We start from the raw sequence: 27,790 nt of genomic DNA, 5'->3' as shown, positions 1-27,790 counted from the left end.
AACAAAACTATTTACATTTCTTCAGCATTGACTCTCTCCTCTTCCTTCTAGACCCTTACTGCAGGTGCATTCTAATAGGAGCTACTCAATCCGCCACCGTAGTTTCACTATTCGTCCAACTGCCCCACACTGTCAAATTTCTCCGGTATGCCCCTGCTAATGTATGTAGCCTTGTATAAAGGTGCCACCCTATTAACCACACACTCCCGTGCTAAAACAGATGGAGGATTGGACTTTATCCATGATAACGCTATAATTTTCCTATCGTAATAGATAAGAATCGTCAGCAAAGTACGAGTTACTCTTTTTTGGGGCTAGATTGTCTACCCATCCCAAAAGGCACACCTCTATTGTGGGCTGTATATGAATGGCGGTTACTTTCACTATACATTCCGTGACCCCCTTCTCAAATACTTGGATGTTCGAGCAATTCCAAAAGATATGCATGAAATCAGCAGTGAGGGAACCGCACCACCAGCAACCAGGGGACTGGGTAGGGAACATCTTAGCCAATCTAGCTGGAGTAAGATGTATACGATGCAGGAATTTAAACTGAATGCCCTTGCAGAGACCAATCTAGTAAAAACAATGTCCCATACATCATCCCAGTCATCCCTATCCATCTGGGGGAACACCTTGCTCCACACCGCCCTACACTTCTCAAGGAGATCTAGTAGCTAACAGTTTGGTCCGTATTTTGAAGTCCATATTTAATAAAGAGATGGGCCTATATGATGAACACTGCAGTGGGTCTTTATCCAGCTTAGCCAATAATAAAATATGAGCCTCATAAAAGAGGGGGGGCGCTCCCTTCTGAAAACATTCTGTGTATAATTTCAGTAGACTGAGTGCCAGGGTCTCCGAGTATTAGCGATACCACTCAATTGGCAGACCGTCAGGTCCAGGAGCCTTACCACTAGGAAAGGACCCCATTACGGAAACTACCTCCTCCCTGAACGCGGCATCCAGAAAATTTCTAGATTCCTCTGGCAGCTCTGCCAACTGTAGGGTCTCCAATGTGTTCCTGAGGTCACCTGTGTCCTAGGGATCTAAAGGGGAGTGCAGAGACCTATAGAAGGATACAAACTCCCATACTATGTCCTCTCTGTCTCTCAATGATTGTCCGGACAGGGACAGTATACAGGGAACTACTGTCGGGGACGTGTCTCCTGCCGTCAGAAGAGCTAAGAGTTTGCCATTTTTATCTCCTTTTTCAAAAACACATGCACTCCCTTGCAGCTGACAAATAGTCGCGTTCTGATAATGGAGAGATACATTCCTCAGTGCGAACTGGAATTGAACCAATGTGTCAGGAGAGGGTGAATCCGCATGTGCCTTGGCGCATTCCTCTTCTTTAGCCTGGATTTGTTTTTCCACACTATTCTGCTCTGTTCTCTGTGCTTTTATGGCTGATATGTATACCCACCTAGTGGTGGCCTTGAAGGCCCCCCATTCGGTGTGCACCATTGCTGATCCTTCGTTAATCTGCCAAAATGTATCGATGTGCTGTTTCAGCATCTCCTCCACAGCGGGCTCTCCCACCCATGTAGGACATAGACGCTACACCCTCCTTGAACTCCTGGAGCCTAATTGCAAGGTAATCTGAAGTGGAGTGTGATCCAATACTCCCCCTGGAAGGTAGGATGCCTCATGCACCAGAGGCAATAACGTCCCATTGGTGAATGCCAGGTCTATTCTGGGTGACGAAGCATGTACCGAGGACAGATACGATTAGCATCTGTCAGTGGGATGCATCCACCGCCAGATTTCCGTGAGACCCGCAGCTTCTGCTCAATGCGACAAGTCATGGTTTGGAGGCCTGCGTGGGTTGGAAGTGTCCAACATATAATTGAGAACGTTATTGAAATGTCCAGCCACCAATAATTGGAATGGCGCATGAGGTGCCAATTTCTCCAACACCTCGTACAGGATATTCCCCATAAAAGGAGGGGGATATATACATTTACCAGGGCTAACCTGCTTGAATAAACGTCAATTATTACCACTAAGTATCTTCCCCCAGGATCGTGTAATCGCCGTTTCTATGGAGCAGGGTAGGGACCTGTGCAACAAAATAGACACACCCCTAGCATAAGATTAAAAAGTGGGATGTATGGCTCTGTGCATCCAGAGACATTTCATGACCAGAATTTTGCTGCCAAATAAATGCGTTTCCTGTAAAAAAACATTATGTGGGGATGTTGGACCTACAAAAAATTTAGCACCAGAGCTCTTTTGTATTTTGAATTCATACCCCTGACATTCCAGGAGATGATTCTAATATTCAAGGACACGACTGTAATTCAGAAATTTGCCACAAGATGAAGGCCTAGGAGCACAAGTGAGGTCAAGAGTCACACCGAGCCATACAGTATGCTGAAGATTTACATTTATCCACCTACAAACATCGGCTTGTGGTGGAGCCCGTTTCTGGGTGTCCTCTGGTCTACCAACTGTGCAGTACTGAGGGTGACCCCACAAACAAGCGACCACATACAAGGTAGAGCAGATGCACAAAAACAGAACATAAGATAAATCAAGAATAAAACATTTGCTCATGACTAGTCCCATCATAACTATTCCCGTTCTTACCAGCTTAAAAAGGGGGGGGGGGGGGGGGGAACAGAAAAACACTACAATGTTTATACTTAAGTTCAACAGATAAAGAATGTTATGATTCCTGGCAGACTGCCCAGTGTTTCTCTTCCTCTCTTTTGAGGGCTGTGGCTTCAGAAGAGCAGAGAGAATTCTTTGCATAGCAAGAATCGTGAAACACTTTTTAGTCAAGATTGCAAAGGGGAAAAATTCGTGATGGCGGTTCTTGCCGATTAATCATGCAGTTCTAATTAAAAAAAAAATATATATATTTTTGTGTGTGTGTGTATATGCACACAGTGGATCAGTGGATATAAAAAGTCTACACACCACTGTTAAAATGTCATGTTTTTTCTGAGGTAAAAAAATTAAACCAAGATAAATCATTTCACAACTTTTCTCATGTTTTTAATGTGACCTATAAACTGTACAACTCAATTGTAAAACAAACTGAAATCTTTTATCATTGGGAAGCAAAAAAATAAAAAATGTGGTTGCATAAGTGTGCACACTGTCTTAGAAATGTGGCTGTAGCTGTGTTCAGAATTAAGCAATCGCATTCAAACTCATGTTAAATAGGTGTTGGTACACACCTGCCATCATCTAAAGTGCCTCTGATTAACCCCAAATAAAGTTCAGCTGTTCTAGTAGGTCTTTCCTGATGCTTTCTTAGTCCCATCCTACAGCAAAAGCCATGGTCCACAGAGCTTCCAAAGCACCAGAGGGATCTCATTGTTAAAAGGTTTCAGTCAGGAGAAGGGTACAAAAGAATTTCCAATGCAATAGATATATAGTCGTGCTCATAAGTTTACATACCCTAGCAGAATTTATGATTTTTTTCGCCATTTTTCAGAGAATATGAATGATAACACAAACTTTTCTTTCACTCATGGTTAGTGTTTGGCTGAAGCAATTTATTATCAATAAACTGTTTATCCTTTTTATATCATAATGACAACAGAAACTACACAAATGACCCTGCTCAAAAGTTTACATACCCTGGTGATTTTGCCCTGATAACATGCACACAAGTTGACACAAAGGGGTTTGAATAGCTATTAAAGGTAACCACCTGTTATCTGTTTGCTTGTATTTGGTGTGTGTGTAAAAAAGATCAATGAATTTCTGGATTTCGGACAGGCCCTTGCAGTTTTCATCCAGCGCTGCACTGCCGTTTCTGGATTCTGTGTCATGGGGAAAGCAAAATAATTGTTAAATGATCTGCGGGAAAAGGTAGTTGAACTGTATAAAACAGGAAGGGGAAATAAAGATATCCAAAGAATTGAGAATGCCAATCAGCAGTGTTCAAACTGAAGTGGAAAATGAGAGGTTCTGTTGAAACCAAACCATGGTCGGGTAGACCAACTAAAATTTCAGCCACATCTTCCAGGAAAATTGTTTGAGATGCAAAATAAAACCCCACAAATAACTTCAGGTGAAATACAGAACCCTCTGAAAACATGTGATGTGGCTATTTCAAGACGCACAACAAGGGAGGCACGCATGGTCGAGTTGCCAGAAAGCCATTACTATGCAAATACCACAAAGTATCCCGCTTACAATACACCAAACAGCATAGAGACAAGCCTCCAACCTTCTGGCATAAAGCCATTTGGAGTGATGAGACCAAAATTAAGCTTTTTGGTCACAGCCATAAATGCATAATTTGGAGAGGAGTCAACCAGGCCTAAGATGGAAGTTACACCATTCCTAATGTGAAACACGGAGGTGGATCACTTGTGTTTTGGGGATGTGTGAGCTACAAAGGCGCAGAGAATATGGTCTAAATTGATGGCAAGATGAATGCAGTATGTTATCCAAAAATACTGGAGGAACATCTACATTCATCAGCCAGGAAGCTGCGCATGGGACATACTTGGATATTCCATCATGACAATGATCCAAAACACAAGGCCAAGTCGACCTGTCATTGGCTACAGCAGAATAAAGTGAAGGTTCTGGAGTGGCCTTCTCAGTCTCCTGACCTCAATATCATTGAGTGACTCTGGGGAGATCTCAAACGTGCAGTTCATGCAAGACAGCCCAAGAATTTACAGGAACTGGAGGCTTTTTGCCAAGAGGAATGGGCAGCTTTGCCATCTAAGAAGATAAAGAGCGTCATCCACAAATACCACAAAAGGCTTCAAGCTGTCATTGATGTTAAAGGGGGCAATACACGTTAAGAACTGGTTTATGTAAACTTTTGATCAGGGTCATTTGGGTAGTTTTTGTTATGATTTAACAAGGGTAAACACAGTTGATAAATGGCTTCAGCCAAACACTAACCATGAGTGAAAGAAGAAAAGTTTTTGTTATCATTCCTATTCTCTGAAAAATGGCCAAGAAATCATAAATTCTGACAGGGTATGTAAACTTGTGAGCACAACTGTACCATGGAGCACACCTGAAGATGGTCATTATCAAGTGGAGAAAATATGGCACAACAGTGACATTACCAAGAACTGGATGTCCCTCCAAAATTGATGAAGACTAGCAGAAAACTGGGCAGGGAGGCTGCCAAGAGGCCTACAGCAACATTAAAGGAGCTGCAGGAACATCTGGCAAATATTTGCTGTGTGGTACATGTGACAACATTTTTCCTGTATTCTTAATATGTCTGGGCTATGGGGTAGAGTGGCAAGATGGAAGTCTTTTCTTACAAAGAAAAACAACCAAGACTGGCTAAATTTTGCAAAAACGCATCTGAATTCTCCCAAAAGCATGTAGGAAAATGCGTTCTGGTCTGATGAAACCAAGGTTGAACTTTTTGGCCATAATTCCAAAAGATATATTTGGCACAAAAACACTGCGCATCACCAAAAGAACACCATACCCACAGCGAAGCATGGTGGTGGCAGCATCATTCTTTGGGGCTATTTTTCTTCAGCTGGCCTTAATCAGAGTTATGAACAGTTCCAAATACCAGTCAATATTGGCAAAAAATAACTTCAGGCTTCTGCTAGAAAGCTGAACATGAGGAGGAACTTTATCTTTTTGCATTACAATGACCCAAAGCATACATCCAAATCAACAAAGGAATGGCTTCACCATAAAAAGATTAACATTTTGGAATGGCCCAGACCAGAGTCCGATTGAAAATCTGTGGGGTGATCGGAAGAGGTCTGTGCACAGAAAATGCCCTCGCAATCTGACAGGTTTGGAGTGTTTTTGAAAAGAGTGGACAAATATTAAGTCAAGAGGCGCCATGCTGATTCATACCCAAAAGACAGAGTGCTGTGATGAAATCAAATGGTGCTTCAGCAAGGTATTAGTTTTAAGGGTGTGCATACTTATGCAACCATATATTTTAGTTTTTTTGTTTTTCTTCCCTCCACCTAAAAAATTTGTTTGTTCAACTGAGTTGTACAGTTTTAGGTCACTTTAAATGTGGAAAAAGTTCTGAAATTATCTATGTCTCATTTTTTTACATCACAGAAACCTGACCTTTTAAAATGGGTGTGTGGACTTTTTTTATCCACTGTACGTACACAGTGGGTTGGTCATAAAATACTTCCATTCTGCATTATCTTAATCAAAAAGTTACTCAATTTGCTTTTAAGGATCTTTTTATGCCTTTAGCATGAAGTGAATAGAATGACATGAAATGGCCCTCTCTTCTGGGGCAAGCAGTTTTTCTCTCTCGTCTCAAGGTTTATACTGCTGCCTACAGAAGAATTCGAATTACTGGTATACAAAAAAAAATATATAAACCAGCTCATCTTTCTATCACTTTTATTTTTGCTAGTGTCCTATGGGAATGGAAGTATTTTCTTAATCTCTGCTGTTGTAATTTCTAGCCTACTGCAGTATATTGCTAGCCTTTTTTGTAGTCAAGACTCTTCTGTAAACCACTGCTGCAGGAATTGCTTCTGATCTTCAGTTATTTGGTGTGGTCCTCTGCAGCCTGGCCTTTGGGGCATACTGCATCCAGACCCTGCTAGAGTGGAAGTGACTTTTGGGCACTGGTTTATGCATGGACCACTGTACCGCATGCCTTCAGCTCAATTTTCACCAGTGAGTCATGGGCTGCTTGCAGCGTGCTTACTGTTGGTGCAGTTGTCACATATCCTGTTGGACTCTGCTTTTAGTCTGTCTTCTCCTCAGAGACCTTTTGAGCTTTTCAACATCAGCCAGCAGTTTCCAGATTTGTACGTTTTTCTGCTCAAACATTCTCTACCTTTTTAGGCTCAAGTTCCTTTGATATGTAAGCAGTCCTCAGTTCCTGTTTACCTTTGGGTTGTTAGTGAATGTTTGCTGTCTTGCCCACCACTCAATTGGACTGCTGTTTGACATCTCAAAGGTTTAAGCAGTTCCGTATCCCTCAATGGATTTTTAGGATCTAAAACAAATTTCTTGGCATCTATTGTGGCATCACAGCCCCGACCAACAACCACCCCCGTATTTTGATAGTACTTTGCTTAAAAACTGAGACATGCAGGTAGTAGGAGGGGGTTATCCTGGGCTGTCCTACCATTTTTTTTCTTTGCCAGTGTCCAGTCCTTTTGTAGGTGGAAGTATAACCTGAAGCTTTAAAACTTCACTCTGGACAAAATTGATCTTCAAATCACCCCTCCCTCTCACTGCCCTCTAATCCAGCCTGTCAGACTTTAGTGCTTTGCTTACCTTAAGAAGCCAGCTATACACATCCCTTTCCTTGTGCAGATCCCATACAAATATGTTTCTAGCGCTATGATGACCCATCTGAGACCCCCGGTCTCCTCCACTCCCCTCTGCTGATATCGGCCTTCCTTTCAATAGTGAGAGGACCCTGCAGTGGTGCATCTAATAGGAACTGTCCACACCACAGAAATAGTGTCCTGGGCACCCAAAAGAGGCAATTTTCAGGAAGCAAACAAGAGGAGAAGGCTCATGAGCGGTGTGTTTTGGGTAGGGATTATAAAGCCTGCAGGGTGGGACTGAGGATTATTTTTATCCTGGAGTGGGCAAAGTGAAAGATAAGTTGAAACCTAACTAGGCTTACATTTACCCCCCCCCCCCCCCCCCCCCCATTCTAAGAATCAATCTGCCCTGTAAAAGCATGTAAAAGATGTCTGTACTTGCCTATTCTGAAGTTGATCCAATCACCCAATCTCTCCAGTTCTAGTATCACTGTAGAGGAAAGATGGCTGATAACTGCTGCAGAGCCTAGGCATTGACATCACCCATAGGTTTACTATAGGACATCCATTATTGGCTGTCCCTCCTCTACACAGAAGTCGGTCATGTGACCAGAGAAGCTTCAGAACAGAATAGGTAGCTATAGACCTCTTTTCTTTTACAGGGTAGATAAAAGGGTTTTCTTTTACAGGGTAGATAGATTAGGCTTAGAATGGGGGTGGAATTAGATTTTAAGCTTGGTTAGATTTTGATCTGCCTTCCACTTTAAGTCTTCCTGTGCCCCTCTTCCTCTCCTGTGTCCTTAAATGGACACCAAGATTTTTTCTTTTTTTTTTAATTCAAGAAAAAAAAAAATCATTTTTTTGCTGGCATATATAAACTAAACAATTACGTGACTTTTTTTTTTTTTTTCTTTCCCCTGTAGGCTTACAGTTGCAAAAATTAAGCTTGGCCTGATGGATTTCCTAATAGTGTAAAGCATGAACCACACGTATGTTTCAATATCCCTTAATTGTAGTTTTGTTTTATTTCAGATCATCTGATTGATAAGAAGAAGGTTGAAACCAGTGAGTCGAAAGCACGAGATTTGATGAAAAAGGTAAATTGTACAAGATAAATTATTTTAAATCCCAACCTCCAGGAATGAAAAATAAAAAAAATCGCCTTTGCAATAGGGCCCCCTGCACAACAAAGATAAATTGTTCGCTATGTTTAGGGATGCACAGTGCAAGCTCTATAACTTACCTTATACCCTGCTTTGACTGAAGCTTCAATATTTGAGTAGAGTCTCTATCATGTACAGTACAGGGACATTAAAGTGATTGTAAAGTCTCGCTTTAAAACTTCCTCTTGCACAGAGCAGCCCGGATCCTCCTCTTTTGGGGTCCCTCTTTGCTTCTCTTCGCCCCTCCCTCCTGACAAGTGCCCCCATAGACCAGCAGCTTTCTATGAGGGTACCCGAGCCGAGTCAGAGCCCTGCCCCCTCTTGCCCTTGCTTTAGCTCATAAACTTTGACAGCTGCTGGAGCTAATGGCCCAATCAGGATTAGATTCCCAGGTGACCGAGGGAATTGTGGACATCGCTGGATAGAGAAGGGGCTCAGGGTAAGTATTAGAGAGTTGTGAACAAGCAAGCTATCGCTTGTAAAACGTGTACCATTGCCTGTATCTGTCTGACCCTTTTGACAATAAAGATGACATTGAGATAATTTGGAGTTCCAGTGTGCGACCAATTCCTTGTCTTGTAAGTATTAGGGGGTGCTTGTGGGCCTGCTACACACAAAGGTTTTTATTTATTTTTTTGTTTTAATGCATAGCATTGGGTAAAAAAAACCTTTGCCTTTACAACTACTTTGACCCTGTATTTTTAACGATCGTCTTCTGTTTAACACAAATTGAAATGCATAAATTGAATTTCTTCCAGTTCCTGGTGAACTGGCTGAATTTCAATACATTTTTTTTCCAGCTTTATTCAGTTAAAGAAGGTCGCTCCTTTGACTGCCTCACTGTTTAGAGTGTATTTGCAGTAAAAAGCTTACTGTAATATCACATCAGTTAATAAAGCAGCTTGTTGCTAATTATGAAGGCTTTATGGTATTATGAAAGGTAATTTTAAATTCTGTTTTAGCCAGCTATGCTCCACAATTCATAATGATCAAAAATCTGCTTTGTATCTGCCAGCTATAAGGAGTTGCCCCCAGATCTTAAATGACCACACGACTGTACGATCTGATATCTATGGGGCACCAGCAAGCCCTGCAGCAGTCATATTTTTAAACACCTTGTATGATTTATTTTCTCTTTCGCTCATTAACCGACACAGCACCTTAATCTTGACCTTAGGCTTATATCGCCACCTTTAGGAGAGGACTAGGCAGAACACACAAAAAACGCACAGTACCACCCAGGGGGCGTTTCTACTGGCTATAACCCCCTCACTCTGCTCCCAGCATCTCAGTTTTTTTTCTGCTTAGTCCTTAGTCTGCTTGGAACTGGCTCCCTGTGGGGACCAGTGGTCTTTGGAATTTTTTGCTGTTTTTGCTTCCTGTGATCAACAATCAACAGCCGGGCTGGGTGACAGGCTGGATAATATAGATCCTGGTAGTCTCCCCAGCCTGGCCATCAAGTGCGTGCAGACCTTAGCTACGCGCTGGTTTGGCCGTGACAGGCCCTGTTCTGGTCCAGGGGCTGTCGGTGGGCAATATGCTCCGGGGCACACACATGACTGGGCTACTGCTGTCTGAGTCACAGTGTGCCATGCCCGACAGCCACCCTGTACTGTTCGGGAGTGCGTCCAGCAGTCCCCGCAGGAGGGGTAAGCATGGTTCCACCTGTTTAGGCAGTATGGAGCAGCTGGGCATTCCCTGGGAATGTCGACTGAGGGGTCTCTCTCTCTCTCATTCTCTCTCTCTCATTCTCTCTCTCTCTCTCTCTCTCTCTCTCTCTCTCATATTCCCTGTGTGGCTGGGCATAGGGAGTGCGGAGAACGTACCTGGCCAGGGGTCCTCTGGAGGGTCTCTGGGTTCTGGCAGGGGGCGGCGCTATGCGGTTGGTGGTCCCCTCGTTTTTTCCCTGTGTTTGGTGCTTTCTTTTGGGTGTCTGTGTGCCGCCATGTGGGGGGGAAATGGTCGCAGCGGGAACCGCGGCCATTTTCTTGTAGACACAGGACACCTTGTGTCAGGCAGAGGGGAGAGCGGATGGTGGTAGCACCTGGGTCAACGTGGTAAGTCCTGCGAGGGGCCCCTCAGTCTGTGGAAGCTAGGAGGATGGGCATTTTTTGTTGCTTGCCTTAGGTCCCTAAGGGTGACAGGAGAGAGTGGGGTCAGCATGGCGTCAGAGGCTGGTGCTTCTTCTCCAGACACCTCTGTTATAGCAATTGGTATCTCTGCACTTGCAATGCCTATGGACTCTGTCGGCGGTCCTGGAATCATTTGTTGCGAGGGTAGAAGCGGTGTGCAGGTGCAAGGGGGGTAAAAAAATAATGCCCCCCCATCTTCTGTGGAGAGCTCTGATTCAGACTCGGCGGCCCCTGACGCTTCAGAGGATGTGGACCAGAACCATTCGGGCAGTGAGGAGGAAGACACCGCATCCATGTCAGCACAGGAGAAATCGCTAGTAGGCGCACTCATCACATGGACATCTCCTCCGGTTGTTGACCCCCCGGTATCCAGGTTAAACAAGGTAACAACGATTCTGGTGGAAGGGTCCCCCTCTTTCAAGGATCCTGCCGACAGAAGTGCCGTGGTGGTTGCCCGGTCCATGTTTACGGTGGTGGGGTTAGCAATGCGGTCGGTGTTAGCCACGGCTGTGGTGTCACAATTGCTTACTGAATGGGCTAAGTTGTTGCACCGCAAGTTGGTGAAGGAACAGGTTTCCCCAGTCTGTGTGGAACTGGCAGACCAGTTGGTGCACGGCCTTAAGTATGTCTGTGATACGGCCCCTTTGCTTTCTAGAGCCTCGGTATCAGCAGTAGTGCTGCGCCGCTTGATTCGGCTTATATGCTGGTCTGCGGACCAGGCATCTAAGAAAGTGCTGGTGGATTTGCCCTTCCAAAGGGAGAGGCTATTTGGCGCCTCGCTGGATGACATTATTAAGAATGTTACTGGGGAAAAAGTACTTTGCTCCCACAGAAAGGGTAAGGCGCCACGCTGTAGGCAGGGGCCCTCTTTTTCTGCTCAGAAGCGGCTTTTTCATCCACCCGGGTCGCCAGGTAAGCGTTTTTAGTCCGACAAGGTGCCCGCTGAGGGACAAAAGCGTCCCTGGTTTTGCAAGCCGAACAAACCTATAAGCAAATCAGCTGCTGCATGACGGTTCGCCCCTGCCCTACTCTCGGGTGGGGGGTCGCCTTCGGGAGTTTGCAGTCTGGTGGACCTCTCTCCTCTCCTTTCCGACCTGTGGGTCTGCAAACTGGTTTTGTCAGGTTACAAAATAGTTTGTTTCTTGTCTGCCAGACAGATTTTTTTCCCTCCAACCTTCATCTTCCGGCTCGTCGGGAGGCCCTATTTGGGGCAGTACGGGTCTTACTACTGGGGGGGGGGGGGGTTGGTTGGTGGTAGTGCCTGTAACAACATTGTAAAGGTTTTAGGGATTCTACTTCAATCTGTTTGCAGTCCCGAAGAGGTGAGAGGTCCGTCCGGTCCTGGATCTCGAGGCCCTCAATTGCTTTGTGAAGGGGCGGAGGTTCAACATGGAATCAGTTCGTTCTGTGGTTGCTGCACTTCATTAAGGGGATTTCTTGGCGTCTTTGGAGATCAAGGATGCATACATGTCCCCATATGCGTCAGACACCGGTGGTTTCTTCGATTTGCAGTCAGCGACGAGAACTGTGAATTTTTAGCTCTTCCCTTTGGCCTAGCGACTGCGCCAGGAGTCTTCACCAATGTGCTGGCCCCAATTCTGGCGTGGCTGAGACAATGAGGGGTCGCGATAGTAGGTTACCTGGACGACCTCCTCCTGAAAGCAGCTTCTGCCTCAGAATTAAGGGAGGATGTGGGGATCACCATACAGACTCTCCGGGTGTTTGGTTGGGTGTTGAACCTCCAGAAGTCGGTGTTGGTGCCAACTCAGCACATGGAGTACTTGGGGTTGATTCTGGACTCCTTGGAGGCCATAGTCTTTCTCCTTTTGAACAAGCTGCAGACTCTTCAATCCGCAGTTATTGATGTCCCGCTGGTGGTCGTCGCTGCGTTTTTGCATGCAAGTTCTGGGCCTCATTGTACCCACTTTTGAGGCGGTACCATATGCTCAATTCCATACTCGAGTCTTGCAGAAAGAGATCCTGTCCAAATGGGACAAATCGCTGACATCCCTGGATTGTCAAATTCGGGCGAGTCATGCGGGAGGATCTTCTGTTGCAAGGTCCGATATTTCATCCTGCTTCAACCGTCGCTGGTTTTAATGGTATGGCTGTTGAAAGCCAGGTGCTGAGGGACCGAGGACTGTCAACAAAGATAATTTCCACAATGCTGAGGGCGCGGAAATCTTATAAGCAAGAAGATTTATCGTCGCACGTGGAAGGCCTACATCTACATGTGTGAGGAGATGTGGTGGTGTCCACATACATATTCAATTTCCAGGATCCTGCTGTTTTGCAGTCAGTAGTGGATCAGAAATTTGCATTAAGCACCATTAAGGGGCAGATATCAGCTTTGGCTGTCTTTTTTTTTTTTTCTGTGACCTTTGGCGACTCACTCATTGTTGCGTACGTTTGTTCAGGGGGTTCGATATGTGGCTCCTCCTGTACGCCTGCGTAGGATTTGAATCTGGTGCTCTCGGTGCTTCAGGAACCGCCGTTTGAAAAAATTAGGGAGATCCGCTCATTGACACTCCTCTCAGGACATAGTCTTTCTAGTGGCTATTACATCTGCAAGGCGGGTTACTGAGTTGGTGGCCTTGTCATGCAAGTCTCCCTACTTCATCCTCCACAAGGATAAGGCGGTGCTGCGTCCGCAGCCTTCTTTTCTTCCGAAGGTTGTTTCAGCCTTTCATCTAAATGAGGACATTGTGCTCCCGTCTTTATGTCGAAGTTGCTTTGCATTCTTTGGATGTGGTCCGGACTCTGCGGGTGTATCTGTCTACTACGGCTCCTTTCTGGAGGTTGGACTCTGTTTGCATCGGTGGCTGGTCCAAAGAAGGATCTGGCAGTCTCGCCTGCCACCGTTTCTCGGTGGATCAGACAGATTGTGGTTCAGGCTTATGCCGCAAGGGGGCGGGCGCCTCCCTTTCCTGTCACGGCACATTCTACCAGGGCAATTGGTGCCTCCTGGGCTTTCTGGCATCAAACATCCGTTTCTCAGGTGGGCAAGGCGGCAACTTGGACGTCCATTCAAACTTTCACCAAATTTTACAAGGTTGATGTGGGTGAATTGTCAGATGCATGCTTCAGCCGCAAGCTTTTGTAGGCGGCCATTTGAGGTTGCGACGACTGTGATGAGGAGTTCTTTTTGTTATGGGTGGAGTTTATTTTCTTTCTGTTCCCACCCCTTGTTTTTGACACTGCTTGGGAATGTCCCTAAGGTCAAGATTAAGGTGCTGTGTCCGTCAATGAACGAAAGAGAAAATAGGATCTTTATACTCCCCGTAAAATCCTTTTCTCTGATCATTGACGGACACCGCACCCACCCCTCCTATTTATTATTGTACTGATTTTGACAAACTGAGCTGCTGGGAGCAGAGTGAGGGGTTATAGCCAGTGGGACTGCCCCCTGCGTGGTACTGTTCTGTATTTTTGTGTGTTCTGCCTAGACCTCTCCTATAGGTGGCGATATAACCCTAAGGTCAAGATTAAGGTGCTGTGTCAGTCAATGAACATCAAAGAAAAGGATTTTACTGTAAGTACAAAAATCCTATTTTTTTTTTTTTTTTTAAGGTGATACAGAAGGTGTTTTCAGTCTTCCTTACATACTCTCTATTTGCTAAACAAGTGAATTTGCACAATGCGGCAATTAATTTATCTCCCCGCTTAAACAGTTGTCATTACAACACCTCCCGAGGGTTTTCACACTGGAGCTTGCAGGACTCTCAAAGTCCTGCAAGCCGCGTCTTTGCAGCGCTGTAGGAGCGGTGTATTCACTGCTCCTACAGCGCCCCTGCCCATTGAAAACAATGGGGCAGCACCAACAAATGGCCGCTGCAGCGGCACTTTGCGAGCTGTTTTAAACCTTTTTCGGCCGCTAGCAAGGTGGTTTTAATAGTGCCGCTAAATCGATGGTAAAGAGGAGCTAAAAATAGCCACTTTACCGCTGGCACCCGTCCCAGTATGAAAGTAGCCTTAAGAACAACTGAATCTTTAATACAAGCTACCCTTTGAGGCAAAACTTTCTTTTTCATACATCATGGGGCACAGAGTTGGCCTAATATTCATTGTTTACTGGGTTATACCCGGTTTCCCCGAAAATGAGACCTAGCGTGATTGTCAGTGATGGCTGCAATATAAGCCCTACCCCCCAAATAAGTCCTAGTTAAAGTCCTTGTGGGTCTTCTTTTCATGGTAAGGCTTATTTTCGGGGAAACAGGGTAGGGCTTATTTGGGGGGTAGAACTTATATTGCAGCCATCACTGACAATCACGCTAGGTCTTATTTTCGGGGAAACAGGGTATGCCATCTCTAAGTGAATGGACACTGGTAGACAGTTTTAGACAGGAAGTAATCCCCTATATAAACTCTCCCATACAGGAAGTACATCTGTTTTTTTTACCAGTGTCTGCAAGGTGTATGGGCTCAAGTGACAGGAACCCGCCATGATGGGTGAAGATTGGGCTCTTAGTTTCTAAGCTGCCCTGCGCCTGGACGCCCCTTATTTACTTAATTTGGTTTGTCCCGGTGATTGTAACAATCAGTCAAGCTTTCTGGAGGCTTGACATCTGTGCAGTGACCATATGGGGGAGTTTTGGCCTAGCTGCGGGTGTTTGAAAAATGGACTTGTGCTTGTGTCTGGCTGTTTTTTTTTTTTTACCTGTATGATGGTGCACAACGGTGCGCAATTTCACCTCTTGGTTTCCAATGGCGCACGTGCATTCGCATGAGCGCTGTTGTGCTCAGCAGTTTGGCGGCCATGGTGCACGCGACGGAGCCAAACATGCGTTGTAGCCTTTTTCTGGGTGCGCGAAGATTTGCATCATAGGCGAATACAGCTTCGCCCATTTGCTGGGACTGCGTGCGCACGCATGCATGTGCAGAACATTCTGGCGCACAGCCAGTTTATTGCGGTGCCGAGCATGAGGTGCTTCCAGAAGGCAGCTGTGGGACACAGAGCAGGCTCTGAACCAGACATTTGCAGCGGTTCATTTCTTCTTACGGGGTCACATGAGTCACCAGGTGTTGCTTGTCAGGCTAAAGGTGCTTAGCAGTATTGTTGCATAGGGGCTTGGTGAGCGCTAGTAAAGGGACTCCCTTCTGAGGTGTGTTAATACTACACCCAGGTACTCTCTATTTGTGGCTTGTAAATGTCTTCAAAAAAGAGACTAACACTACAGGGAAGGGCACACCTATATCAGTAGTTCCTGATTAACCTACTCGTATCCCTGGTGTTGTATCCCCTGAAAGACCAGGTATTGTGCCTACAGTCAACGATGCCGCTTCACCCTTTATTACCAAAGATGAACTGTCCCCGGCCCTAGCTGGGTTAGAGCACAAGATTGCTGGCATGATTGCTTCCATCCCACAGGGTGGCAAGAAGCCTGACAGACCCCCCCCCCCCCCTCCCCGGAGCCTCCTAGTTTGGAGCAGGAATGGGTTGAGGATGGGGAAGCGCTAAAATCTCACGTTTCTGTGGAGGGCATGGCGGATGAGTCTGCTTCTGAGCAATCTGGACAAGAAGAGATCCAAGCTCATGTCTGCCTCTCAGTCGCAGAGGCTTTTGATCCAGACTCTTACCGAGATGGTTCGTTCTGCAGTTAAGTTGCCTCGCAGAGGTTACTGACCCCCCCCCCCCCCTGGTCTTCTGGGGTCCCTGAGGCCTCTTCAGGGCGCACAGGCTTTCCCCTTGCACCCTCTCTGTTTTTTTTTTTCTGTTTAATGTTTATTGAAAGAAAAACAAAGGCAGGGAATACACATGACATAAAAAACATAAACCTAAACATGACCTGACAATAAAGATTCTGTAAGTAGTCTAGGGCATTAATGACTGGATGAGACATTCATAGTCCCAAAAGAGCATTATCAAACCATACTCCTTTTATCACTGTGTTAGGATGAATTGTTCTCAGCAATGCTATTGATAGCCCAGACGAAAACCCTTACGTTTTCGGTCAAGTGGGGAAAAGTGAGCTTGGTTCCCAGTGGAAAATGAAGGACAGAAAGAAGTGGAAGGAAAAGAGATAGAGGGGCAGGGGAGGGGGAGAGAGGGGAGGTAGGGAGGGGGGCTGGCATGCATGGAGCACAGTCGAGATCGAAAATATGACAACGAACAACACATTCTCATGTGAGGTGTTACCTCAGGGTGTAGATTAAAAGATAATGACGGCAGGTAATAATAGCATAATCAACTAAAATGTCTTAAATATAGACGAGTCTCAGTGGGATTGTGTAATTATCTCCTTGTAAGTTGCGGTGTGCTTGAACTCCACCCACGAGGACCAAGTTAGAGTATGTCAAGTGTCCTTGATGCGGTGGGTGATTTCTTCCATGAGGTAGACCTCAGATTTTTTGAAGCCACTTTTTCATGGTTGGAGTTTGCGGCTGGCCCCAAAGGGTTGGTATGAGTGCTTTAGCCGCGTTAAGTAAGTGGGGAACTATGGATCGTTTATACCTTCCAACTGGTTCCGAGGTGGCATGAAAAAGAATGGTCCATGGGTCTGAAGGGTGAGAGACGTTGGATATTTGGTGGATCAGTCGGATAATGCTAGACCAGAAGGGGCGGATGTATGGGCACGACCACCATACGTGAGCGTGTGTTGCTTTGCTCCCACAATTCCTCCAACACAACGGGGAATTGGCGGGGAACATCTGATGAAGTTTTGCTGGTGTGTAATGCCATCTGGTTAGCAATTTGTAATTGACCTCAGCCATCTTTGATGTGATTGAGGAGGTATGTGCCAACCGCAAGACTTTATCTTTTTGACTCTGTGGGAGACAGGATTCCAGGTCTGACTCCCACCTGACGAGAAAGTGGGGGTGAGTGTCCCCTTTGAGTTTGATGAGCGCTTTATAGAACAACAAGACACTGTGTTCTGGTGGGTCCTGCGGGTGTAGTATCTCCTCGATACAGTTTAGGTCCTGTATCCCCCTTAGCGTTTTTTTTGGAAGTGTTCTGGGAAAACCCTGCAGTTGAGTGTATCTCCATTGGTCTAGAAACGTTAGCGGCTTGTGTCGCACAATTTCTGTCAAAGGCTTAGGAGTATTAGCTCGGAGTACATGATGCAGAAGCAGGGGTCTTCCTGGTGACCATGTCTTAAATCCGTGGTCTAGCAGACCAGGTAGAAAGTAGTTGTGGTCGAGAAGTGGTAACAGAGGGGAAGCATAAGTCCAAGAGAATTTCTTATGCAAGGCGTCCCATATGTCTAGTGTGGAGGCAGTCACTGAGGAGCTGGTCGGGGCGAGGCGCCTGTGAGGGCGCGGCAGCCAAGGTGTAACTGCGAGATCTGTTTTGCTGAGGGCATGTTCAAGGCTCACCCAAAGTTTGGAGGTGGCTGCATATTTCCAGTCAGAGATGCTAGACAAAATGACAGCATGATATTAAGTCTTAAAATTTGGCAGGGCCAGTCCCCCAGAGGTCTTGGAGCGATAAAGTACATCTCTAGCTACTCTGGGATGGCTGTTCCGCCAAATGAAGCGAGAGACCATGGCCTGTAGTAAGGAGAAAAACCCTATAGGTACACCCAGTGGGATAAAATGTCCCAAAGGAAAAACCGCGCTGTCCTAAGTATAAACCTAGGTTATGTGTTTCCCCTACAGGGAATTTAAACAACTACAAACATTTATGTGGGAATGTCATAAATATATTATTACCACAACCCTAAAAAATAAAAAGGTTTGATTAAATGTGATGTGAAACTTATAATATATATCCCCAACAGAATACTATCATCTATACTTTCAAAAAAGTGCAAGACAATAACAATGACATATCTATATGCACAATGCACACACAATGCATATAAAACACATCACCCTCTGCACCTCTATCTCAACAGGTGCAAAGAAATGACACATTCATGTATATCATAACAAAACGTGAAATGGCGTGCAAAAAAAAAAAGGAAGAAAGAAAAATTCAATAATAAAGTGTCCAAATTATTGTTGAGAACAAAGTCCAATGTGAACTAAAAAACACCACGTGTCAGATGAATATTGAACTCTGTTTCCTGTTCAGCCACTCAATATGAGTTATAGTGCACCACCACCGGAAGTGAGGATTGGCTCCTTACCAGAAGTTCTTAGATAATACGCTCTGAGAAGTCAAACCAGGCCGTGTGTATCCCTTAAACGTCCATAGGTTCCGCCCATAAGTTAAAGCATAATACAATCAGGCTCCTGTCTTGTCCATGCATCTGCTCTGGCTCAGCTCTTGACCCATGGGGTCAAGAGCTGAGCCAGAGCAGATGCATGGACAAGACAGGAGCCTGATTGTATTATGCTTTAACTTATGGGCGGAGCCTATGGACGTTTAAGGGATACACACGGCCTGGTTTGACTTCTCAGAGCGTATTATCTAAGAACTTCTGGTAAGGAGCCAATCCTCACTTCCGGTGGTGGTGCACTATAACTCATATTGAGTGGCTGAACAGGAAACTGAGAGTTCAATATTCATCTGACACGTGGTGTTTTTTAGTTCACATTGGACTTTGTTCTCAACAATAATTTGGACACTTTATTATTGAATTTTTCTTTCTTCCTTTTTTTTTGCACGCCATTTCACGTTTTGTTATGATATACATGAATGTGTCATTTCTTTGCACCTGTTGAGATAGAGGTGTGCAGAGGGTGCTGTGTTTTTATATGCATTGTGTGTGCATTGTGCATATAGATATGTCATTGTTATTGTCTTGCACTTTTTTGAAAGTATAGATGATAGTATTCTGTTGGGGATATATATTATAAGTTTCACATCACATTTAATCAAACCTTTTTATTTTTTAGGGTTATGGTAATAATATATTTATGACATTCCCACATAAATGTTTGTAGTTGTTTAAATTCCCTGTAGGGGAAACACATAACCTAGGTTTATACTTAGGACAGCGCGGTTTTTCCTTTGGGACATTTTCTTCGAGTATTTATATATAATTTTTGGTATATAGTAGAACTGCAGCAGTTTTTTATGTGTGCACAATTTTTGTAATTTTTTAATATAGGTGGTAGCGCGATTTTTCCTGTCTTTACACCCAGTGGGATCTTTTGAAAGAAAAAGAGAACTCTGGGGAGAATGTTCATTTTAACTATATTCACTTTACCCAACCAGGAGTGTGGTAGCGTGCTCCACGTTCGTAGGTCTGTGCGAATGTTCAATAATGGGATATAGTTATGCTTAAAGAGCGATTGGATGTTGGGCTCGAGGTGTATCCCTAAGTACTTCATGGTGTGTTGGACCCATCTAAAGGGGAAGAGGGGTTTTAATCTGTCCACTTCTCTCGCGGGCAGATTGATATTCAGGATTTCAGATTTAGAGAGATTAATTTTAAAGTTGAACAGTGTCTGGAAAGTGGAGAACGCCGACATTAAGTTAGGGAGTGATACCCGGGGCTGTTGGACAAAGAATAGGATATCATCTGCGTAAGCCGCATATTTATGTGTTTTGTTACCTACTCGAATGCCATGTATGTTTATGTTGCGTCGTATGGTCGCCAAGAAGGGTTCCAGGGTGAGAGCGAACAGGAGGGGGGACAGAGGGCAGCCCTGTCGGGTCCCGTTATATAGTTGAAATGAGTCACTCAGGGTGCCATTTATGTGAATTTGTGCCGTGGGAGTGGAGTAAAGGGAGATAATGCGGTGGTACATTCTGGGGCCGAGTCCGAAGTCGCTGAGGGTCAGTTTTAGGTATTCCCAGTCCACCCTGTCAAACGCTTTTTCAGCATCTGTGGACACAAGTAGGGTGGACTGCGAAGACCTTTGTGCATACTGTATGAGAGATATCGCCCAGAGAGAATTGTCCTTGGCTTCTCTGTGTGGCATAAAACCCGTCTGGTCTGTAGAGATCCAGCCGGGGATAAGGGGAAGTAGTCTGTTAGCCATTACCTTAGCGTATAGTTTAATGTCCACGTTTAAAAGGGAGATTGGTCTGTAGCTGCCGCACTGAGTGGGGTCTTTGCCCGCTTTAGGGATTACTGAAATGTGGGCTGTGAGGGATTCTGGGCGCAGTCCCGAAGTCTGTGAAACTGAGTTGGCCTAGGCCGTTAGATGGGGCAGAAGAGCGTCGCTAAACGTTTTGTAGTAGAGGATAGTGTAGCCGTCCGGTCCGGGTGCTTTGCCCGTTGGTGTGTGCTTTAGAGCCGTCTGAAATTCCTCAACTAAAAGTTCAGACTCGAGCTCCGTAAGAGGCAAATCTGAAAGTTTGGGCAGTTTGGCATCCTTTAGGTATGCGCGCATGAGGCTACATCTCTCCTTTATTGTTGGGGACGGAGTGTCGCATTGCACATTATACAGGTCTGCATAATACTCCCTGAAGGCTTTAGCGATATGGGGGGTTGCGTGAACTAAATTGCCATTGGAAAGCTTAATCTTGGGAATAAACGATTTAGTCTGCTTTTCTTTAAGGGATTTTGCTAACTGCCTGCTAGGTTTGTTCCCCCATTCATAGAGTTTTTGCGAGTAGCGTTGAAATTTGTTGGAGGTATCAATGTTGAGAAGAGTTTTTAGTTCTTCTCTTTTCAGCATGAGTGTCTCTAAGTAGGAAGAGTGCAGGGTTAGTTTGTTGTCTATCTAGATCTTCTATCTGGTGTAAGACCTGGTCAAGTTGTTGACCATGCTCCTTTTTTTTTTCCTTGCTCCTAGCTCAATGAATCGGCCTCTCATGGTAGCCTTGTGAGCTTCCCATACAATAGCTGGAGAAGTCTGAGAAGGTTTGTTATCCGTAAAATATTGCTAGATATGGGAGGCTAGCAGAGCAACATCTACTTGGTGAGTTAGGAGAGAGTCGTTCAGTTTCCAATTGCTGGAGCGATGGGCTAAAGTGGGCATGGTCATACACATCGACACAGGGGCGTGATCCGACAGCGTCACAGTTCCTATGGTTGCAGATTGTAATAAGGGGAGGTGGTGGTGGTCTAGGAATATGTTGTCTATTCGGGAGTAGGACTGGTGTGTCTGTGAATAGTGGGAGAAGTCTTTTTCTTTTGGGTGGAGAATACGCCAAACATCTATCAACTGTTGCTCCATTAGTCTCTTTTTGACATGCGAAAGGCTTTTAAATGAGATATTAGAGCGCCCGTGTGATGTATCCATGATCCATGATTGCACCCTCTGTTGGAACAGGCTGTTTATGCTGATTGGGAACATCCTGACAGGAATTTTGGTCCTCCTAAGAGGTATTCCCTTTTATATCCCATAGATGAAAAGTTTAAGAAATGGAGCATGCCAGCCATAGATGCAGCAGTCTCTTCCCTAAACAAGAACTTTAACTTGTCCGGTAGATAACGCACAGAACTTGAAAGGCCCTATTTACAAGCAATTGTAGTCCTTATTAAAGGGTTCCTTTTCTTTTGCCAGTTTAGCTATTCAGCCAGCTGTTGCAGCAATTGGTGTCTGCCAGTCCGTAAAGGATCAGGTCAGACGGCCTGACGCCTAATTAGGAGGATGATCTGGCTGAAAATAGAAATGGATATTCCTCAAGCGCTGTGTTTTGCTGTTGACGCCTTAAAGGATTCAATACAGCAGGTTTCTCATTTGGCTCTCATGTCTGTACATACGTGCAGACTTTTGTGGCTTAAGAACTGGTCAGCGGAGCTTCCTTGTAAAAAGTTATTGCCAGGTTTCCTCTTTCATGGGTAACGTTTATTTGGTCATAATTTGAACAAATATATCCAAAAGATTTCTGGAGGGAAGACTTCCCTACTTCCATGGAAGAAAAGCACCAGGCGTCCCGCATTTAAAACCTCGGGGACTGCTTCCTCAGGTGTCTCAGCGTCAAGGCAGTTTCGCTGCCAACAGGGCGCTAGAGATAGGGGCAAGCCACAAGGCCAGGGCCAGCAAAAGCCCTGGGTCCAAAACTCTTCTAAACCCAGCACCAAGCCTCCTTTTGAGGGGACACCTCCACTCTATCAGGTGGGGGGAAGGCTGCTGCACTTTGCAAACATTTGGAGAACAGTGGTTCAGGACGATTGAAACTTGTTGCTTCAAGGAGTGATTGTACAGGTTCCTGTATCCGAAAGGGGCATGGGGTTTATTCGAACCTGTTTATGGTTCAAAAGCCAAACAGGGACACAAGGCCCTTTTTGTATCCAAGATCCCCTTTTGGATGGAGTCTGTCCACTCAGTAGTAGTCTCACTCCAGATGGGAGACTTTCTAGCCTCCATCAATATAAAGGACACGTATTTACACGTACCTATCTTTCAGCCTCATCAGAGGTTCCTGCATTTGTGGCTCTACCCTTTGGGTTTGTCACAGCTCCCTGGGTGTTCTCAAAGGTCCTAGCACCAGTACTGGGTCTCTTAAGAGCTCAAGGGATCTTGGTGCTCTTGTATCTGGATGACCTCCTGCTCCGAGATCACTCACTACAAGCTCTAGATTGGGGCATAACCTGCACAGTGCAGTATTTGTAAAGCTTAGGCTGGTTCATAAATACCAAAAAGTCAGCCTTGAGACCAGCTCAGAGTCTGAACTATTTAGGTATGTTCCTAGAAACTGTCAAAGCAAGAGTATTTTTGCCACCCGTAAGGATCTGTGCCCTGAAGGATCAGGTGCGTCAGGTAAGGGGCACCAGACAACCCTCCATTTGGCTCTGTGTGAGTCTTCTAGGGAGGGTTATGTCCTCCTCCGAGGCAGTGCCCTATGCCCAGTTCCATCTCAGACCTATGCAAGAAGACATCTTCTTGACTTGGAACAGAATAGGACAAGCCCTGGCTTATCTAGTGTTCTTATCTCCTCGGGCACGCTTAAGCCTAAACTGGTGGTTGCAGGATCAGAACCTGCGAAAGGGAAGATCCTTCCTCCCAGTAACTTAGAGAATATTGACCACAGATGCCAGCCTCTCTGGCTGGGGAGCGACCCTAGAGGGGGTTCACAGCTCAGGGGAAATGGTCAAGGACAGAACAGATCCTGTCCATCAATTTCCTGGAGTTATGAGCAGTACGTATGGCCCTACAGTCCTGGAAGGCAGATTCTCAGCCACCAGCAGATCTGCCTGGGGGAATGGTCCCTACACCCAGAGGGTGTTCCAGGAAATTTGCCAGTGTTGGGGGTGGCCAGAGGTGAACCTATTGCCACCCAGGTTCAACAACAAGTTACAGCAGTTTGTGTCTGAACAACGGATCCTATGGCAATCAGAGCAGATGCTCTGGTAGTTCCATGGAGCCAGTACTCCCTGGTTTATGCTTTCCCGCTGATCCTTCTCCTTACACATTTTTTGCGCAGAATTTGGAGAGAGGGCATTCTAGTCATTCTGGTGGCACCAGCCTGGCCCAGAAGGCCCTGGTTCCTGAAGATTGTGGGACTGACAATAGACAGGTCATGGACGCTTTAATGTCACCCCCCAACCTATTGTCTCAAGATCCTATATTCCACCCCTTTTTTCAGTCTCTAAATTTGACGGCATGGCTGCTGAAGCCAGGGTGTTGAAGGACCTTGGCATTTCGGGTCCAGTGGTGTCTACCCTAGTGAATGCTAGAAAAGCTGTCTCTAGGAAGATCTATCATAAGGTCTTGGAAGACTTAGAACGCTTAGTGTGAAGCCAGAAAATGGCAATGCTTGGAAATACGTGATTGGGAGAATTCTCTTTTCTACAGTCAACTGTGGAAATCAGATTGGCCTTGAAGTACGATCAGAGGTCAGATTTCGGCCCTGTCAGTATTCTTCCAAAGGCCTTTAGCCTCCCATTCGCTGGTCTGAACCTTTATGCAGGGGGGAACTCGTTTGCTTCCCCCCAATTAAATCGCCTATGTGTGCGTGGGACTTGAACTTGGTGCTGTCTGTATTACAGAAACAACCATTTGAGCCCATCAAGGAAATTTGATTAGACTTTGTCATGCAAGCTAGCCTTCCTGATGGCCATCACCTCGGCTAGAAGAGTGTTGGAGTTGGCGGCACTTTCATGCAGGGAATCATATTTGATCCTTCACCACGACAGAGTTGTTACGGTCTGTTTCATCCTTTTACAAAAAAATTGAGAACATATGGGAATCCCGCCTTTATTGAACAAGTAGCACTCAACGAATATATTCCGGGGGGGTGTAATCAGTAATAATAGTAGAACCAAATAAAGTACAAAAAGGCAACCTTGATAAACCCTAATCCCCTACAAATAGACCAAAGGGAATTCCCATAAAATTGGGGATAACTTCCAAGTGGTCTATATCCTTCCCAAAAACCGTTAAAACTATATAATCAATCTTTCTCACAATAAAGATAAAGACATGCAGTCCGTGGATCCCTCCCTTCCTCCCTCCCTCAATAAAGAGCACTCCCAAAAAGCACCTGTTAACACAAGCCACCTAAGGGCGAGAACTGAACTGTGAAAATTTTCTGAATAGGTCAGTGTGATTCTGTAATACAGAAATATTCACACTTTTCCATTCGGAATGATACAGTTGTTGCAACCTAGAAAAAATATTCAAAAATTATGAAAGATCGATCATCTGTTTTAATGTTTTTTGGGGATAATATAGACCACTTGGAAGCTATTCCCAATTTTATGGCACTTCCCTTCGTCTATTTGTAGGGGATTAGGGGATATCAAGGTTGCCTTTTTGTACTTTGCTTATTTATAGCTAATAAAATTATGTCGTTTTACTCTAGGGTGTGTTTATTATCGTTTTTTATTTTTGTTTATTTGGTTCTACTGTTCCATCCCTTTTGCCAAAAGTTGTGTCAGACACACTTTCATTTAAATCAGGACATTTTGCCTTTTTTCTCTCCGCTTTGTTCGTCGGAAGAGAGACGACTGCATTCTTTAGAAGTTGTTCGGGCAGTCAAGGTTTATTTGTCTTGATTTGTGGAGATCCGAGGATCAGACTCCTATTTTGTTTTACCAAAAAGACCCAGGAAGGCGCAGGCAGCTTCCAAGTCTTCCATTGCCAATTGGGTCTGTCAATTGGTCATTCAGGCCTACGGTCTGAAACGTAACGCTCCTCCCTTTAGGGTGAGAGCTCATTCTAGCAGGGGTGTAGGAACCTCCTGGGCTTTTCACCATCCGGTATCTGTGGCTCAGATTTGTAAGGCTGCTACCTGGTCTTCAGTGCATACATTCACAAAATGTTATCAAGTAGATGGTAAGAGGAAGAGGATTCTGCTTTCGTCCACAGTGAACTGCAGGCTGCCGTATATGGTCTGGTGGCTATTGTTTGGCAGGGGGTGTCCCTCCCCTCAAGGCTATTGTTCTGGGACATCCCAGTAGGTAATGAATATTAGCCTGTGTCCCATGATGTATGAAAAAGAAAATAGGATTTTTTTCAGCTTACTTACCTGTAAAATCCTTTTCTTTAAATACATCATGGGACAGAGAGATCCCTCCCCTCTTCTTTTATTTTTTTTTATTTGAGGATTCAGTGCTTGCTACAAAACTGCTATACTTCCTGTATGAAAGGGGTATATTGGGAATCACTTCCTGTCTAAGACTTTGTCTACCAGTATCCGTTCACCTAGAGATGGCGTATAACCCAGTAGGTAATAAATATTAGCCTAACTCTGTGTCCCATGATGTATTCGAAGAAAATAATTTTACCGATAAATATGATGAAAAATTCAAAACTTTTTTTTAGTACTAAGGCCGCAGTATATATTTTACAAATATGGGCCAAAAAAGCCTTCTATTAAATTGATGGCTAATGAAATATAAATGAATACATTTTTTACATGGGTCTTTTTTGAAAATGATGTGATATGATTAAGAAAAGAGAACATGTGTAAACCAATGCAAAGTCCCCTCTTATATGAGAACCCCCCTCATTGACATCAGCGTCCCCATTATAGCCTCCACTTACATCAGTGTCCCCGCCAGAGCCATTCCAAATCAGGATCCCTATCAGAGCCCCTCTTACATCAGATTCCCTTTAGCAAAGCGCTATCAATCCACCACAAGAGAGGGAAAAGGTTATTTTTTTTTTTTTTTTTTTTTTTTTTTTTTACAATGGCCTTGAGGTGTTATGCATTGGACTTTATTGTATAATGCGGTGTTAATTGCACTGCATTGCTCCATAAATAGAGCAGGTGCATTGTCATGCCTTGTGACAATGCACATTTAAGCATGCATTTTACGGTACAGTTGCCATACATGTTGGTAACAGGGACTCTCTTCTAGAAGAACAGTCTGTAGAGTGCGTATTTTGCTTGGCATCCCCTATTTGGCAGAGCTTGCCTAGTTCCTCATAAGACACTTCAACTTGCCACCTCTGTTTTATTTATTACATTTTTCCAGAAATACCATTATTTATTTATTTTTGTTCCGTACACTTGGCGAGGATCACAAGCGCCCGGTGTTTATTAGTCTGGCAGCTCAGCATTTTTGACCCTTATCAGCCGAGCGAAGCCCACATGTTTACTTTTTCAATTTAAAAAAATAATTTAGCTGTCAGCGTGAGAAGAGATAGTGCTCTGGCCGAGCTGTCGGGTGGCCTCACCCTGGAAATTTCATTCCCAAGCATGATGGGGCTGATAGAATGACCTCCAGGCCCCAGGCTGATAGGGGATAATTGAAGTTGTGACTGGGATGTAATTAGAGGAGCCAGCTGTACGTCAGAAAAGCTCTTGGGTGTTTCTTGTGTCCTGCGACTTCAGGACAAATTATTTCTTTCTGTTTGCAAACAGCTTAGTGTATGCTGTAAATTGCTTTTTCACCAATGTGCATCCCTGCATTAAAGTGTTTGGAAAACTACATAGTAAAGTTATTATGCGAGTCACATAAGACGGTGACTTAGAGCACACAGATTGTGATGGGACAGAGTTTGCTGTACTTCATCATACGTGTGACCAGAGAACGATAAACAAGGATTAGGTACATTCAGTTTTTTTCTAGAAAGGCTTTCTTAAAATAAGAATTGTGATGTTTGAGAATTTTATAACCCTCCCCCAATTTCTTATTTCTGCCGTTCAGTACTGGAAATTGTCACAGAAACTAAAACTTTGTTATTCACTTAACTTTATAGCAAGCAAGTAGTGGTCTAGTCATATATTTAACAGGATTTTTGTCTTTGATCTGTACAGACCTGAGGATGGGGTGACAGTTTGCAAGGGCCTGTACTTTACACCTGGGGTTGCGCTGCCACAAGTGCAATGATCTGCAGACTCCGTTGCACAAAAGTAGTAAATGCACAGTAATCACCGGATTAATGTAACTGCATTTACAATATTTTTATTTTTTGCTAAAGTTGATGGCTTTGAATTTCTGTTCACTACAGTTATGTTTTTAACTGTATCCATTTCAGATTTGTACAGAGGCCGAAGAGCACAACCTCTAACTTTTCAAATGGTTTCCCATTGTCTTTGGGGCCT

At 44.7% G+C, this 27,790-nt stretch overlaps 1 protein-coding gene across 1 annotated transcript in view; it reads left to right on the top strand.

Annotated features, from left to right (window-relative positions):
- LOC143962194 (protein diaphanous homolog 1-like) overlaps nt 1-27,790 on the top strand; it is a 311,409-nt gene that overhangs the window by 230,057 nt on the left and 53,562 nt on the right. The window contains exon 14 of the mRNA XM_077471524.1: nt 8,247-8,311. Within this exon, the coding sequence (XP_077327650.1) occupies nt 8,247-8,311 (65 nt within the window). The remainder of the gene's footprint in view (nt 1-8,246; nt 8,312-27,790) is intronic.

This window comes from Lithobates pipiens, unplaced genomic scaffold, assembly GCF_037356315.1.
Source record: "Lithobates pipiens isolate NorthernLeopardFrog02 unplaced genomic scaffold, aLitPip1_a1.2 Scaffold_8, whole genome shotgun sequence".
Taxonomy (NCBI): Eukaryota; Metazoa; Chordata; class Amphibia; order Anura; family Ranidae; genus Lithobates; species Lithobates pipiens.
The sequence above is the reverse complement of the archived record's forward strand: the minus strand, read 5'-3'. Positions and strand labels throughout refer to the sequence as shown.